Source organism: Bombus pascuorum, chromosome 7 (genome assembly GCF_905332965.1).
Source record: "Bombus pascuorum chromosome 7, iyBomPasc1.1, whole genome shotgun sequence".
Taxonomy (NCBI): domain Eukaryota; kingdom Metazoa; phylum Arthropoda; class Insecta; order Hymenoptera; family Apidae; genus Bombus; species Bombus pascuorum.
The window spans coordinates 13,427,395-13,441,528 of NC_083494.1; the positions used below are offsets into that span (position 1 = coordinate 13,427,395).

General features: G+C 33.0%; 3 protein-coding genes across 10 annotated transcripts in view; 2 read left to right on the plus strand and 1 right to left on the minus strand.

Moving 5' to 3' along the window:
* Window positions 1-184: 184 nt before the first annotated feature.
* On the minus strand, window positions 185-4,812 carry LOC132908720 (serine/arginine repetitive matrix protein 1). Of its 3 annotated transcripts, none has more exons than XM_060962986.1 (5): window positions 4,669-4,812; window positions 3,299-3,486; window positions 1,896-2,656; window positions 1,609-1,760; window positions 185-1,492 (listed from the first exon to the last, which is right to left on the minus strand). In XM_060962986.1, exons 3-5 carry the CDS (start codon window positions 2,652-2,654, stop codon window positions 1,087-1,089), a joined length of 1,317 nt encoding a protein of 438 aa, XP_060818969.1. In that variant the 5' UTR covers window positions 2,655-2,656; window positions 3,299-3,486; window positions 4,669-4,812; the 3' UTR covers window positions 185-1,086. The 3 variants fall into 3 exon arrangements, with proteins under 3 accessions (XP_060818969.1, XP_060818968.1, XP_060818967.1); XM_060962985.1 differs by having other exon boundaries at window positions 185-1,003; window positions 1,081-1,492; window positions 3,299-4,804; XM_060962984.1 differs by having other exon boundaries at window positions 3,652-4,803.
* Window positions 4,813-5,072: 260 nt separating this feature from the next.
* On the plus strand, window positions 5,073-7,070 carry LOC132908723 (probable tRNA N6-adenosine threonylcarbamoyltransferase). The gene is made up of 4 exons (XM_060962991.1): window positions 5,073-5,269; window positions 5,816-6,257; window positions 6,353-6,531; window positions 6,608-7,070. Exons 1-4 carry the CDS (start codon window positions 5,155-5,157, stop codon window positions 6,877-6,879), a joined length of 1,008 nt encoding a protein of 335 aa, XP_060818974.1. The 5' UTR covers window positions 5,073-5,154; the 3' UTR covers window positions 6,880-7,070.
* Window positions 7,071-7,451: 381 nt separating this feature from the next.
* Window positions 7,452-14,134, plus strand: part of LOC132908709 (potassium voltage-gated channel protein Shab) — a 70,891-nt gene continuing 64,208 nt past the window's right edge. For 5 of the 6 annotated variants that reach the window (XM_060962958.1, XM_060962959.1, XM_060962961.1 and 2 more), the window contains exons 1-2: window positions 7,453-7,560; window positions 7,793-7,993. The gene's annotated coding sequence lies outside the window, so the exon portion shown is untranslated. Of the gene's footprint in view, window positions 7,561-7,792; window positions 7,994-14,134 lie in introns of all 6 variants that reach the window. The other variant, XM_060962964.1, reaches the window with a different exon arrangement.

The window sequence follows — 14,134 nt, forward strand, 5'->3', positions numbered from 1 at the left end:
GATATAACTTTATTATAAGTTTAGATTTTTAATAAAAAAGTAATAAATAAATAATTTAATGAGCTTAAATATGATCTTGCAAATTATATGTCAAATAATTTATTAGTTAAATACAGAGCTGGTTTTTCTAGTCAAACTTTAAGATATTAAATACAAAAAGAACATTTTATGAGACAAAAATAAGTGCTTATATTTCATTTTAAAATATTTATTATTTCTGTCAATAGGTAACTGACAGTTATTCGTTGTTCTACACAGTTCATTTTGATTTTGATTCATTTCAATAAATCAATCGACTGTTCGTATGAATTCACTATCTGTATTAACATCTACTTTATATATTTTTTAATGTGAAATTATATGCTGTATTTTTTTATAACTTTTAATAAATCTTCAAACGAGCTATATTTATGTAAATTTCTTATTTATACCCATTCAACATATTGACAAAGTTTAGTTGGAAAAACCTAAAACACTCTACATATTGTGAAATATTAAAAAAAAATATATTTTTTAGAAAATGAAAGATAAAGTATTTTTTTTATGATTGTAGGCTTTTTAACAAAAACTAATTTTATTTTTTTAGTAACTTCTCATGTCATTACAAAGTTATTTATAAAACAGTTCCATAAAAAAAACTAGAATCTTATTAAATAGAAAATGATTTTATAAGATCCCTGTTTATCATAAATAAAAAAGTGATAAAACAAAATTAAAAAAATATAAACAAAAATAAATTTTTCTTGGCATTATTATTAATTCGATACACACGTTTATCCTTACTTCTAAATATTTTGATATATATAAAGTAGTACATGTAAAGTAAGAAAATGAATCTTGTAAATTAATTTTTACTTGATAAATTGATGAAAATGAGGTTTTTACAGCACAGTCATTTTATTATAATATATTTATATTTATATATATGTCTTAACAGCATATGTTTTCTATATGAATGGATGTATGCCTGTATAGAGCGTTTACACACTTTTTGCACTCCTTTCTAAGGACAACAAATATTACAGTATACATTATTAATGATAATGTCTATGAATCAAGAATGATTTGTAATGGGCTTACGCAATTTCAATGAGCTGTATTATTACGTCGCCCGCGCCTTTTTCGAGTTCCACCAGAAGGACGATTTGAAGAGGTCCATTGTTCATAGAAACGTTCTGCTTCTAACCATTCTTGATATTTGTACCACCATTCTTCCCACTTTATGTAGTCATCTAAAGTAAGATCTCGTAAATATCCTCTTGCTTTATAATAATCATATCTAACACGAACATCATCCCAACATTCTAGACCTCTTGGACCTTGTGCTAAAAGTGATTCAGGATAATGTCCTGGTGGTGGAGAATCGTATCCCAGTCTTGCAATTCTTTCTTCACCTTCTATTACAACTTTCATCGCGTTTTCTCCATCTTTTGTGATGCGCATATTTTCCATGTCCCTACGATCGACACTCCATTGTGCCATTTTACCAAATCTAAGAAAAAGGAACAGTTTTTTGTTATTATAAGATCTTTATCTTTTTCAAATATATATATTGTGTTGTTAAACTGATGTTTTAAATTTTACAACATATTAATAATTAAATCATACCGCTCTGATAATGTCATTTTAGGTGGACCCACATGTGATGTTGTGGAAGAACTATCACTGTCTTCACTAGGTGAGGACTCAGGAGGTGGCCTAATCATTTGAGTTGTTCCATGACTTGAATGAGTTTTTTCTACCTTTACAGGTTTACGCATCTGTACAAGTTTCATAGTTATATATTGAAATATAAGAGAGATGTATAAATAAACGAAAAAGATTAAAAATGTAGACAGAAGTATATTAATTTAAAACCAGAACTCATAATTAGTTATGAACAAAGTATGTTTTACCAATGGAATAGGATCTGGAACTCTTGGATCTTCTGGGATTCTAGTGTGATGTTTTTCTTTACGCCGGACCTTGGTTTCTTTTTCTTTAATTGTCTTATAGTCCTTTTGATGACGTGGTGGAGGCTGTGGTGTGGGCGGGGGTGTACGTGGACGTGGTAAAGGAGGTGATCTTGGTCTAGTACGAGCTGGTATTACTCGTGAGCTTGATGGTACTATTTCTTTTGGATGTGCTCGAGCTCGAACTGGTGTCAGTGATCTTGAACGTGAAGGAGAGGGTTGAGCGATACGTCGCCTTTCCTTTGGTGAACAGACACTGCATGATCGATCAGAACAAGTACTTCCTGTGCTTGGACTGCGTGTAGGTCGTCCTCTGGTATGTGATCTATCGCGAGGTGACCGTGGGCTTCTATTTCGAGGACTACGTGGTCTTGGTATATGGGGACTTCGAGGTCTGGGACTTCTTGGACTTCGAGGATGTCCTCTACTAGGTTCTCCGCTTGCTGTGCCACCGACATATAATTCTTTATATCCACTGTGTCTCCATCTATTTGGATCACGTTCCTCTACTTCCAAAAGCTTTTTATTCCAATAACTTGACTGAGATTCACGAGCTTTCCGCATTACGCTATCTAATTCTCTCCGTTTTCCTGGATTTTCGCCATGTGGTCTAGGTTGTGATACGTTGGTATCCATCCGTAACTTACTAGAACTGCTACCACTACCGCTACCTCCTCTTCGCCTATCATAGTCTCGTGACATTCCTCAAACAAAATGTATTACATTTGACACTTGTAATTACTCCACATGTAAACAACTATCATTTTTACAATTACTTTAAGTACAGTTATTTATACATGGTGATTCATAAATTCATATCGATATTTCAAGGGTAATATCTATGTACTTTAGTTTGAAAGTTATAAATGATTACAGAAAATGTTTAAAGTATCTGTCTCATGCCTCAACACATGTTATTGCATGCCTTAATGTTGTCTGTATATACAGCTGAAGTATATTTTGCTTTTGTAAAATTTACAAATATTTTTTATTTTTCTGTTTCTAGAAAACATTAATGAAGTAGGGAAAATAAAATATTGACTGCCTGAAATTCTATCTGATTCATATTGATTAATATTGTTTGTAAGCTTTAGGTAATATCAAAGCATGTCTTAGCTATGTATATAGTAATGCTAAAGCATATATTAACGTGTATTAAGCCATGAGGCTAACACATTGAACATTTTTTTAATTAACCATAATTTGAAAACTAAGGATATAGGAAATATGTTCATATGACATTTTTTATTTATTGTGATGTGTAGATCTATCTCCTGAAGTACTGGCATGTATTTATGAACCCTCTGCATATTTCATGAATTTTCTATTCTTAAATAGACACATACCTGATAGAAATGTTAGAATAAAAGATATAGGAGGAGCGAAAAGTTGGTGATCCAAACTCCTGCGAGAGCAGTCAACACGTTAATTTTCAATACATGATAGAATGCCCATAAAGATGATAATACGTTGGACTAATTCGCCATGAGATCGTTAGAAGAACCAGTATCATTCGTCCTTTGGGTCGACTGGCCTATGTAAAAAATTCTACATGTCACAAATGGGTATCATCTGGAGTGGTGAAGCAGTGGAAAAGTTAGTATATATTCCCGATCAAAAGCGTATATTTTCTCTGAGAATAAAAATTTCGCGAAAAATCCATATGTGGTACTGGACATCACCCGTCGCGAGACCTTACCATCGCCACTCTCTGCATGTCCAGAATTGTAGTACGCTTCGATCCACGATCCATAAATGTTGGTCGCGTGGACTTTTCAATGAGTCGAACCAAATTCAGAGATCGCCCTCGAAAGGCGTCGCGCGCGCGTGTCAAGTCGATCGTGTCCAGGTATTTTCGTGTTTTATTAACCGGACCGAACCGCGAATAGGGTATGAAGTTTATCTCGGGCATTACCCGGGTAATGCCATACCGGACGGCACTCACGTAGCCGATTACGATACACGATAAGATTACTCGCGTCAATCGTTACACCGATGGTACACACAGGTGAGAAAATACAATGAACGCCGCGGGTAGGGCTTTTTCGCCCGTTTCTTGACATCGTGAAGGATGTCATCCGCGGAACGTGTCATCTTCTCGGTACGCATCGGAGGATATCTTGTCGCGTCCGATTCGTAGCCACACCGAAACGCGGTAGCACGGAATTTGTGGCTCGAGTAACGGGTACGTCAAGGTCACGTAAAGGCCCGACTGCGCGATTTCGCGACCGGCGAAACTGTATTTTTCGCGACACCATTTCAGATATTACCCGGGTAACACCTTACTGGTGTCGTAACGGAGAACTCAAGAAGATACCTCAAGTATTGGCTTGAGGAAATAAAAAGAAAAGAAAGAGAGTGTCCGAAACCGGTATATACGCGTATAGCCTCCTTCGCTCCTTTCTTTCGTTAAAAGCGAAGGTCGGCTCTTCTCGCTTTTTCCATTTGCTGGTACACACCTTTGCACTATGTATATATATATATATATATATTTGTTTTAACGTAGCTTCACAAAACTCTTACTCGACAGTATTGAAATAGATCTCTAACTTTTTTTGGTAGCGTTGTCTGCTATTTCGTACCGAAGCGTCAGTGGCATTCATTCGTTCGCACCCGATGGTCACTTTGAAAATCAATTGCCCACCCAGTGAGCGCTACCCGAGGAATTTCACGACATTCACCGGGCTCAAGAACCATTCGAGATAACGACACTCACTTTTCTCACCGCGGCAAATTGCAAACTTGCATTTTCTGGCACGAGAATCGGTGAATCACTTCCGCGTGACGTTTTACGAATGAAGATTGTTTAAAGAAGATTTTCCTTCTAGAGACGCACCAAATGCAAGAGGATGCATTCCAAACGAGATAAGTAACAGATGTCGCTGCAGGAATACGGTTAATCGTAAATTCCTCTCGTTACTTATAAATGATTTTTTACTTTTACATTTATGTGTATTCATTCTTTTGGAAGTTTGTATTGAATAAATATTATATATTTTTTATTTTTACCAGAATATATTTTATTACTTTCAACATGAAACAGATATAAATAAATAAAAGTCGAGAAAAGTCAAATGAATATGATTCTACTGCGCATGTTGTCTATGCTTTCTATTGGATAATTAATTTACCCATGTGCCAATGGTTTTATTTGCCGTAAATTTGTATAGTATCTTTTCGAATTAAAGGTATAAATATAAAAATGACAATTGCAATTGGATTTGAAGGCAGCGCAAATAAGTTAGGCATCGGAATTATTCGAGATCAAGATGTTTTATCAAATGTACGGCATACGTATATTACACCACCGGGCGAAGGTAAACTTAACCTTTCATGTGATTACTTTTGATGATATACAATGGCTTACGAAAGTATTCCAACATTTATCACAAAAAGCTTTTATAAATATATTATGTGTATTATACGAAATTATTTGAAATTTTGTTAACACTGTAATATTACACGACTATCGCGATTATAATAGTAAAATTAGAAATCTATTCATAAATGTACATAGAAGTTACAAGATATTTATTACAAATATACACTTAAGACGTAATATATAAAATAATTGATTGCTCAAATACCTTGGCCATTTTTATAAACGGTATGCTTCTAATAAATATCTTGTGACTTTTGTATACATTCTTAGATCTGTCTTGAATACCAAGCATGATAATGTTAGTGTTAATAAAATTCTAAAATGTTTTGTATAATATAAGCATAGAAAGTTTCTAAGTGTGTTTAAATAATTGCATAATGCACTGTACATAATTCAACAACATACAAAAGTGAGTGACATTTATTATTTGTTATTATTTAAAATGTTAAACATAAAACGTTTTAAAGTTTGTTTTGAAAAGGATTCCTACCTCGTGAAACTGCACAACATCACAGAGAACACATTCTCAATGTTTTACAAAAGGCATTGGATGAAGCTAAAATAACATTAAAAGATGTGGACGTAGTATGTTATACAAAAGGGCCAGGAATGGGTGCACCGTTAACAGTTGCTGCATTAGTAGCTAGAACTGTTGCTCAGATATATGATAAACCAATGGTTGCAGTAAATCATTGTATTGGTCATATAGAAATGGGGCGATTGATCACAGGAAGTATAAATCCAACTGTTTTATATGTTTCTGGTGGAAATACACAGATTATTGCATACTCTCGACAGAGATATCGTATTTTTGGTGAAACAATAGATATTGCTGTTGGAAACTGTTTAGATCGTTTTGCAAGATTATTAAAGCTATCAAATGATCCTAGTCCTGGTTATAATATAGAACAGTTAGCAAAGAAGTAAGTTATTTTATTAAAGTATGGTTTATTTGTTTATGTATATTAATTTTTATGTATATTAATTTATTACACATAATATAATATTATATACATAGAGGGACAAAATTAGCTCCATTACCTTATGTAGTAAAAGGGATGGATGTGTCTTTCTCAGGAATTTTAAGTTACATCGAAGAACATCTTCCCAGTTGGCTTGAGTCGAAAGAATTTACTCCAGAAGATTTATGTTTTTCTTTACAAGAAACAGTATTTGCTATGCTTATTGAAATTACTGGTATTGTTATTGTTTGTGATACAAGTACAAAATTGTATAAAATGGAATAGAGATTATATATTTAATAATATTATAGAGAGAGCAATGGCCCATGTAAAATCATTAGAAGTATTAATCGTTGGTGGTGTAGGATGTAATGAAAGGTTGCAAGAGATGATGAAAGTGATGTGTGAGGAAAGAAATGCAGTACTTCATGCCACGGATGAACGCTTTTGTATAGACAATGGTGTAATGATAGCCGTGGCTGGATTACTTCAATACAAAAGTCAAGGGCATACTCCATGGATAGAAACAACTTGTGTACAACGATATAGAACAGATGATGTATATGTTTCCTGGAGAGAATAACCTAACTTTATATACACTTTCTTTCTTTGACTTTGTTTAGCTATTGTCTGAAATATTTATTATTACTGTTGTTATAAAATAGGAACAAAAAGAATATATTGTATACAGTAATAATTCAACACCTTTATTACCATTTTATACCATACATATGTCAATAAACGTTAAAATAAATGTTGTGATATAGACGTAGACCTAGAACGTAGATGAGTCTGGTTGCCTTTTATTATTAGATATATTTAATTTTGAAATTGCACTGTCTACTGCTTCTTTATCACAAAACTTCTATTAATATTATTATACCTTCACGTTATTTTAATCAGCTATCTAATTCAATAAATCGATCAACTTTATTAACAAAATTTGTTATTTATCGATTCAAATGTACCGCGTAATTGTTCTCAGCTTGATAAATTTCTTGCGCGCGCATATACCTGCGCATGCACAAACATTATACAGGTTCAAAATTGATATCGAGCTATCGTTGTGAAAAGAGAAAAGCGAGCGTCATAGGTGGAGGTCAAATTTTCATGACACGCGCGATAGACAGGGTAGCGTACGATATTCGTCGACGCAGGCGCGCGTCTGGCTGTAGTCCAAACAATATCTCCGTCGGTAGTAGTAGCAGTTATAATATTAGTAGAATTCGTATCGTCATCATTACCGGATACACGATCCAACGCTGTTAGTAGTTATGAACGTTAAGTTTCGTTTTGCTTAATCTCCATTTCTATGAAAGTTATTTTGCCAATTTTCTTTCGATATTTTTATCATTTAATAGAAAGATCCTACAATAAAGTTTTTATTCTAGAATCGTTTTTTATGAATATGAAACGGATAGAAACACGAAATTTCTTTTTTTTTCTCATTGTATCTGAGCGCGGCTATGTCACATTAACCATTTCCTAATCGATAGACGCGCGAACATCGATTGCAGCGCTTAGTGTGGAACAAGTGGCAGTACGATACCGTCGTCACTACTCGTCACTGCTCGTCACTGTTCGTCACTACTCGTCACGGTGCATTATTCGTCGTGCTACTCACGGCAAGATGTGTTACTATACCACGGTGCGCAATGTGTCTTTCCGGACGAATGGTGCCCGTGTTTAAAACAGAGGTGAGTCGCAAAAATTAGTGTACTTCTGGTTTCGTTTCTACTACCACTCCACGTCTATTTCCGTATAGGAGCTACTTCGTTATAGAATCGTACCGGTACACGTCAAATACTGTCCCCGAAATACAGACCCAGATAACTTGAATTTCTCAGCTGCTCGTCCTTGAATGTCACGAAAATCATTTGCTTCCACACTGTTTTATTATTGCTCCATTGATCTCGATTGTGTCGTGTCATATCATCACGGATACACAACATATATCGTTACTATCCGTGGAATTTGACAGTGATTTCGAATCAGATTTTTATGTCATTAAATCCAGTTGAAAAATTGTCACATAGAACTCGTTAGCAGAATTACGTAGAATCAAAGTCTGGATGCGAAAAATATTATATGTAGCATGGAAGCAAGCTATTGTTACAAAAATCAGAAAAGAAACAGAAGACAGAAACCAGTAAGAAATATCTTGTCGTAGAATATATAAAAAAGCAAGAGAAGTATCGACTGTAATATACATTCTTTATATTATATGCTGCAAACAATTCCATTTCAATGATCACAAAAAGACGATATAAAACAAGCATGACTACTGCATAATCAGATAATTTTGCAACAATTTCGCATATCATATCCAGCACACAATTTGGTTATGTTTTATATTAGATTTATATAATTTTTGATTTTCACATTGATACGAATACTACAATTATGACAGTTGACAACACGGTACGTAGCAAGTAATTACTTTTCTTTGACCTATATAATGGAATAAAGAAACCATGCGACATTTTCAATGTGCTTGCGATGTATCGATAGGTGTAGGTTGTAAATAGTCGTTCTTTACTACTGTCCGGTAACGCTTACCATTCATCTTCACTACTGTTATCCGCGATAACCTGAACACACGATACTTCCTAATATCACTTTAGTTACACTTTATCAAGATTTTTTGAAATTACTTGCGATTACATTTCGTGCGTAAGTTTGCCTTTGTCTTTTTTTTATTGCGCTATGAATTTGAATCGTTGGCGACGTTATTAAAAGCAAAGAATTCGAAATTGGCGTATCTTACGACACTTCGCGAATATTTTTGCTAGCCATACAACATCATATTGACGCGTAGCCAAGATCCAGGCCGTGCATCCAAACAATACGCGGACATGTATTTAAATAATACGGCCCCGAATTATGTATTCGGTTGCTGGCTGTGATCAACGTCTTACATAAATATTTTTCGAAGGAAAATCAGGGTTATTTACAACAGAAATAAGAGGGGCAAAATGAAAGAAGAAATGAACGTGCACGTCGACGTTATATCGATGGCTTGCTGCACGAGTACTTTATGTCCATTTTTCGTGAAACTTGAGTTTTTACACGTAACAAACAATTCTTGATTGTTTCTTTGTGTTGTATAAAAAACACATTTATATCTATTTCATAGATTTATTAAAAATAATATTTTTGTTTAATATATTTAACGTATATAGGGATATTTTCAAGCACCATGATCCATGTGTATCAATTTGCAACTAATTTTATAATAGCATCGATTAAGTTAAGTACAATGCGAAAAGTATCTATTTAATTATAAAGTATCATTGGGTTTTCAAAACTGTTTCTCTCGTAAACGCTAAAAGAGGACATAGAATATTTCTGCAGTATGCTACGGATACGTATGTGTATAGGAGCCAAATAACGGCGAGAAATAATAATTTAATCGATAAGAGGAACATTGAGCATAACGAGCTCTCGAAGTAAACCAGGGATGTAAGAGGGAGACTGGGTCTGGAATTATGCCACGAATAAATGCCGTGTCGTGACATTTAAAGTTGTTCTTTGTAGAGCATCACATGGATAAAGAATCGATTCGTTCGATTCCATACGGAAATCCAATCTTCTGCCAATTTTTTTAACGTTCCACGACGATGCGGAATACATAGTTTCGTTGCGATAATAAACAACTGCGAAGAGCAAAGTTTTGAAACGCTAAAGTACGCTTCGAACAGAAGAGAAGTTATCCTGAAAATCGCTACATAACCTGTGACGCTGTAATCGTATTAAATTAGACGTTCTACGTATATCGATACTTAATTTGCATTAGAACAGAACGTCCTAGTCTAGGAGATTTAAAGACGTTCAGACGATCATTCAGAGATCGGAGTATTTCGTTTCGCGCAGTTGTTTCCGCCCACATGGATCGATCTGCGTAAAGTAGATACTGGAGTGTACTCCGAAAAAGCTTTTAGAGTATAGCCAACAACCAATTGCCATGGAATTGTAACAGCATGTTGTTTACCCGTGTGTTTAGTTTTTCCAAAGATCGTATTATACGCTGCTGTTCATACAGTGATCCATAAAAGTATGTGAACGCTTGTCGCAGAAATTTTTTATGATCATCTTACCTGTGCTATAGAAAACTTTTTGGTATTTTTCATTGACGCTATACTGAGATACGACTATTGCGATTATGTCGACAAAATCTGAAACCAACAATGTTACGCACGAGGATCACAGGACAAAACATTATAAATTCTTGTTGAGATTTTTGATTTTAATCGTCGCCACGACCAAAGAAGAATATTTTAGTAGAAGATAATTAAGAATGGAAAGAATCTGTTAGGTTCTAAGATACGGTTTTCGAAAAGCCAGAGGTATAAACTGCTAAGGCAAACAATATTTTGGTATTTTATTTCAGTATCTCCATTATTTTAATATTATGGCAAATGATACTTTTAAAGGGTGCGAAGTAGATGTTCAGTCGCAGAATCAAATAACAGTAACATGTTAGGTTAACAATGTACTGAATTTTAAAAGTGCTTCCCTGCAAAGATTGGAAAATGTGAGTAATAATCGTGTGCTTTCTTTGTATTCCTTCTATAAAGAACATAATTGATGTTTTTTTCATTGCCCGTTCGATAATTGTTTGGCTTATTAAAAACTGATAAAATCTTCAAATGAGATCTTATTATTGAGATAATAAAAAAGATCACAAAATGTTAATTAGTATTTTAAATTAAATTAATGCTTTTGAGAAAAATACTAATAATTCTTGAATTGTATACTTTTCAAGAAATAGCAACAGATTTGAATTAAAAAGTGTCAAGTCTTTTCATATTATTTATATCTATAAAAATAAAATATTTTTATTTGGTAGATGGTTTAAGATTTTTCCACAGTAGGTACATATTCTATGTACTTTAGAATTTTGGAACTGTCTTTCTTCTTTTTCATCTCATTATTTTGATACTTCAAAACCAACTGAACATTTTGTATGCATTTCAACTTTAAAGCAATGTAATGAGGATTTTAAAGAAACAAAACCATCAGCGTTAGGTTGATCTTAATTCTAGATTGTTAACATTGGGTTACCAACGGTTTATCATTAGACTTCGGATGTTCATGCAAATTTATATTTTTATAAATACAATTAAAGAAATAGAACCTAAGCAAGAATTTATTTCATCCATTAAATCATGTATCAAGTATTGTACTTTGAGTATGTTATACATTTTTACATATCTGACGCGTTTTGTAGATTCTTGCACCTTTAAATTTCCCATAAATGCACAAACATCCGCGCTCTAGCAATTACTTCTGACACTAAAATTTTACATGCGATCATTTTGAATATTCGCTATTTATCGTTCCATTATTCTGATACTAGGTATTGATTGATGTATAATGTCTTTTATATTTTTGTTGAAACATCGTGCTCAGTAAAATTTCGTAAATTGTGTTTGCCATGACTTACGAAACTATTCGAACACCCCTTAGAAACTTTTCATGCGTATATACCTTTATACAAATTTTGTATGCTTTTTATACATATACTGTAGAAAATATTTTGAGATCGCGTTAGTACTGTAACAAAACATGACTGTTACGATTATATTGTTAAAATTTGAGATGGATCTGAAAATGTATGTACAAGTTGCAATATATTTATTGGAAACATACACTTCGCAAACATCACCAAGATATTCGAACAGTCAATTGTTCACTATATTAATAGGACAGAACATGTAATGAGACCATCTTTAGCATTAATTGTTTAAAATTATTCACATTGTATGCTAATTTTTCACAACGTATATGTTTGCAATAAATGTCGTGTAACTTCTATACCGATTTTTGGATTGCTTCCAAATTTTACTGTTATAATCGCAATAGTCGCGTCTCATTATAGTGCTAACTGAAAGGTCAACAAGTTCCGTATAGCGCACATAATACATTCATAAAAATGTTCTATGCTAAATGTTCGAGTACTTTCGTGAGTCACTGTATATTTTTAAAAACTTAGGATGCGTATGTATATAAAGTCTAATTCGTGTGCAATGTGATAAAACTAAGCTAGATTTCAAATTCGTAATTATTTAAAATTATTACTTCTTTGTAATTTGATATTGGTTTACTATTCAGGATACACGCAACTGGCTAAGCTATACTCCTGAAACGATAGAACATAGAAAAGAATTTCATTAGATAGAATCAGATTGTTCCGAATGATGTATGGCTTTAATGTACATAGAATTTTGAACAATTCATTACTTATACCTCTATAATACGTACGTCCAACGCATTCATTTTTTATTTAGAAATAACACGATTCCGTGATGCGATACGTGTAAAAAATGTGACAAATTTTCCGCTACTAGATCATATTTTAATATTATAAGTATATATTGTTAAGAGTACAACATATAAATGATATTAAGAGTATAACAAACTCTTTTCTGAAAAAGATAATTTCCACAGATTTAATCAGACATTGCGACTGTTAAAATTCTTAAAATAAACTAATCGTTTCCAGAAGATTATGAAACTAAACTTATGATTTGTACCAAGTTGTAAATATTATGGCAATGGACGTAATTATAAACAATTAATCACAATTAATAAAAAAGAAGGAAGAAAGCATCGAATATAATTCACCCGAAACGATATTTCACGATTATATTCGTCTAAAGTATGAAAAGAAAACATTTCAAAAATCATGGGTATATAGTTAAAATAATTGCTAATGATCGTGACGAGATCTCGTGAGATAGTTGGAAATTTCCTAACTTCTAGCGTTAAGCGTATTTGTGACGATGTTGGATCATCGTAGAAGTAGCAACCAATTTGCTTTCTTTTCCTCTTTTTCACTCTTGTCTTGCTTTTCTCCTTCGCTACTTGTTCCTTTGCTTATAGGAGTATAGTGGAGTCATTTATTTCTCGACAGAGAGTTATACAGATGTGTTTACTTTGCGTACGTTTACTTCGCATCTACCAATGGACTCTTAAGGTATACAGGAGAGAAAATTCGAGTAGGTGATCTCTGGTAGGATTGTAAATTAGTCACGAACGAGATCTATATTTCTGTTACAATAATTTCTGTTCATACGACGAACGCTGCCAAGGTAATTAATATATTTAGCGTTCAATGAAATTATATAACAATTAACAGATTTTTAATGAATTTCGAGTAAAATTCTTATTTGCGTTACAAACATTTTTGTTTACGCGATAATTGCAATCGATGTAACTTACGCGTTACAATATTCAATAGAACAGAACAATTATGACAATTAAATACGTAATGATTCAATGAATCTAGGGTAAAATTCTTATTGATTTGTAATTGTAAATTTTTTCTTATTCGTAACATAATTAATTGTTATAAAAATAATTTGTATGCTAAAGTATTTAATTGAAAGCGTCTGTTTCGTTTACTTTGGAACAGTATCATTTTCACTATTTTCTACGAAAAATAGGTTTCCACTATGTAAGATATTATTGTTTTAGAAATATAATTCAAGGTTAAACGCGATGTGATCGTACTATTTCGTGACTGAACCAGCTTCATAGAACGTACATATAATGCCATTTCTTATCATAGATCCAATATGATATTTTTTAATACTACTATTTTATCTTAGATACACAAACTTCTGGAGTTTTATCGTAGAATTAAATGTCCGTGTTTTTTCGTTTCTTTAACTTTATTTCAGAGAAATTTTATTGGAATTTTTTATAATCAGCACAAGAAAGTGCCAACCAGTCTCGAACATAGTCTATTTATGATAAAAGTAAAAAAGAGAATAAATTAAAGTAAGCAATCAATTCGCTTGATCTATTATTGTCATTTAAAAAATAAATATTCT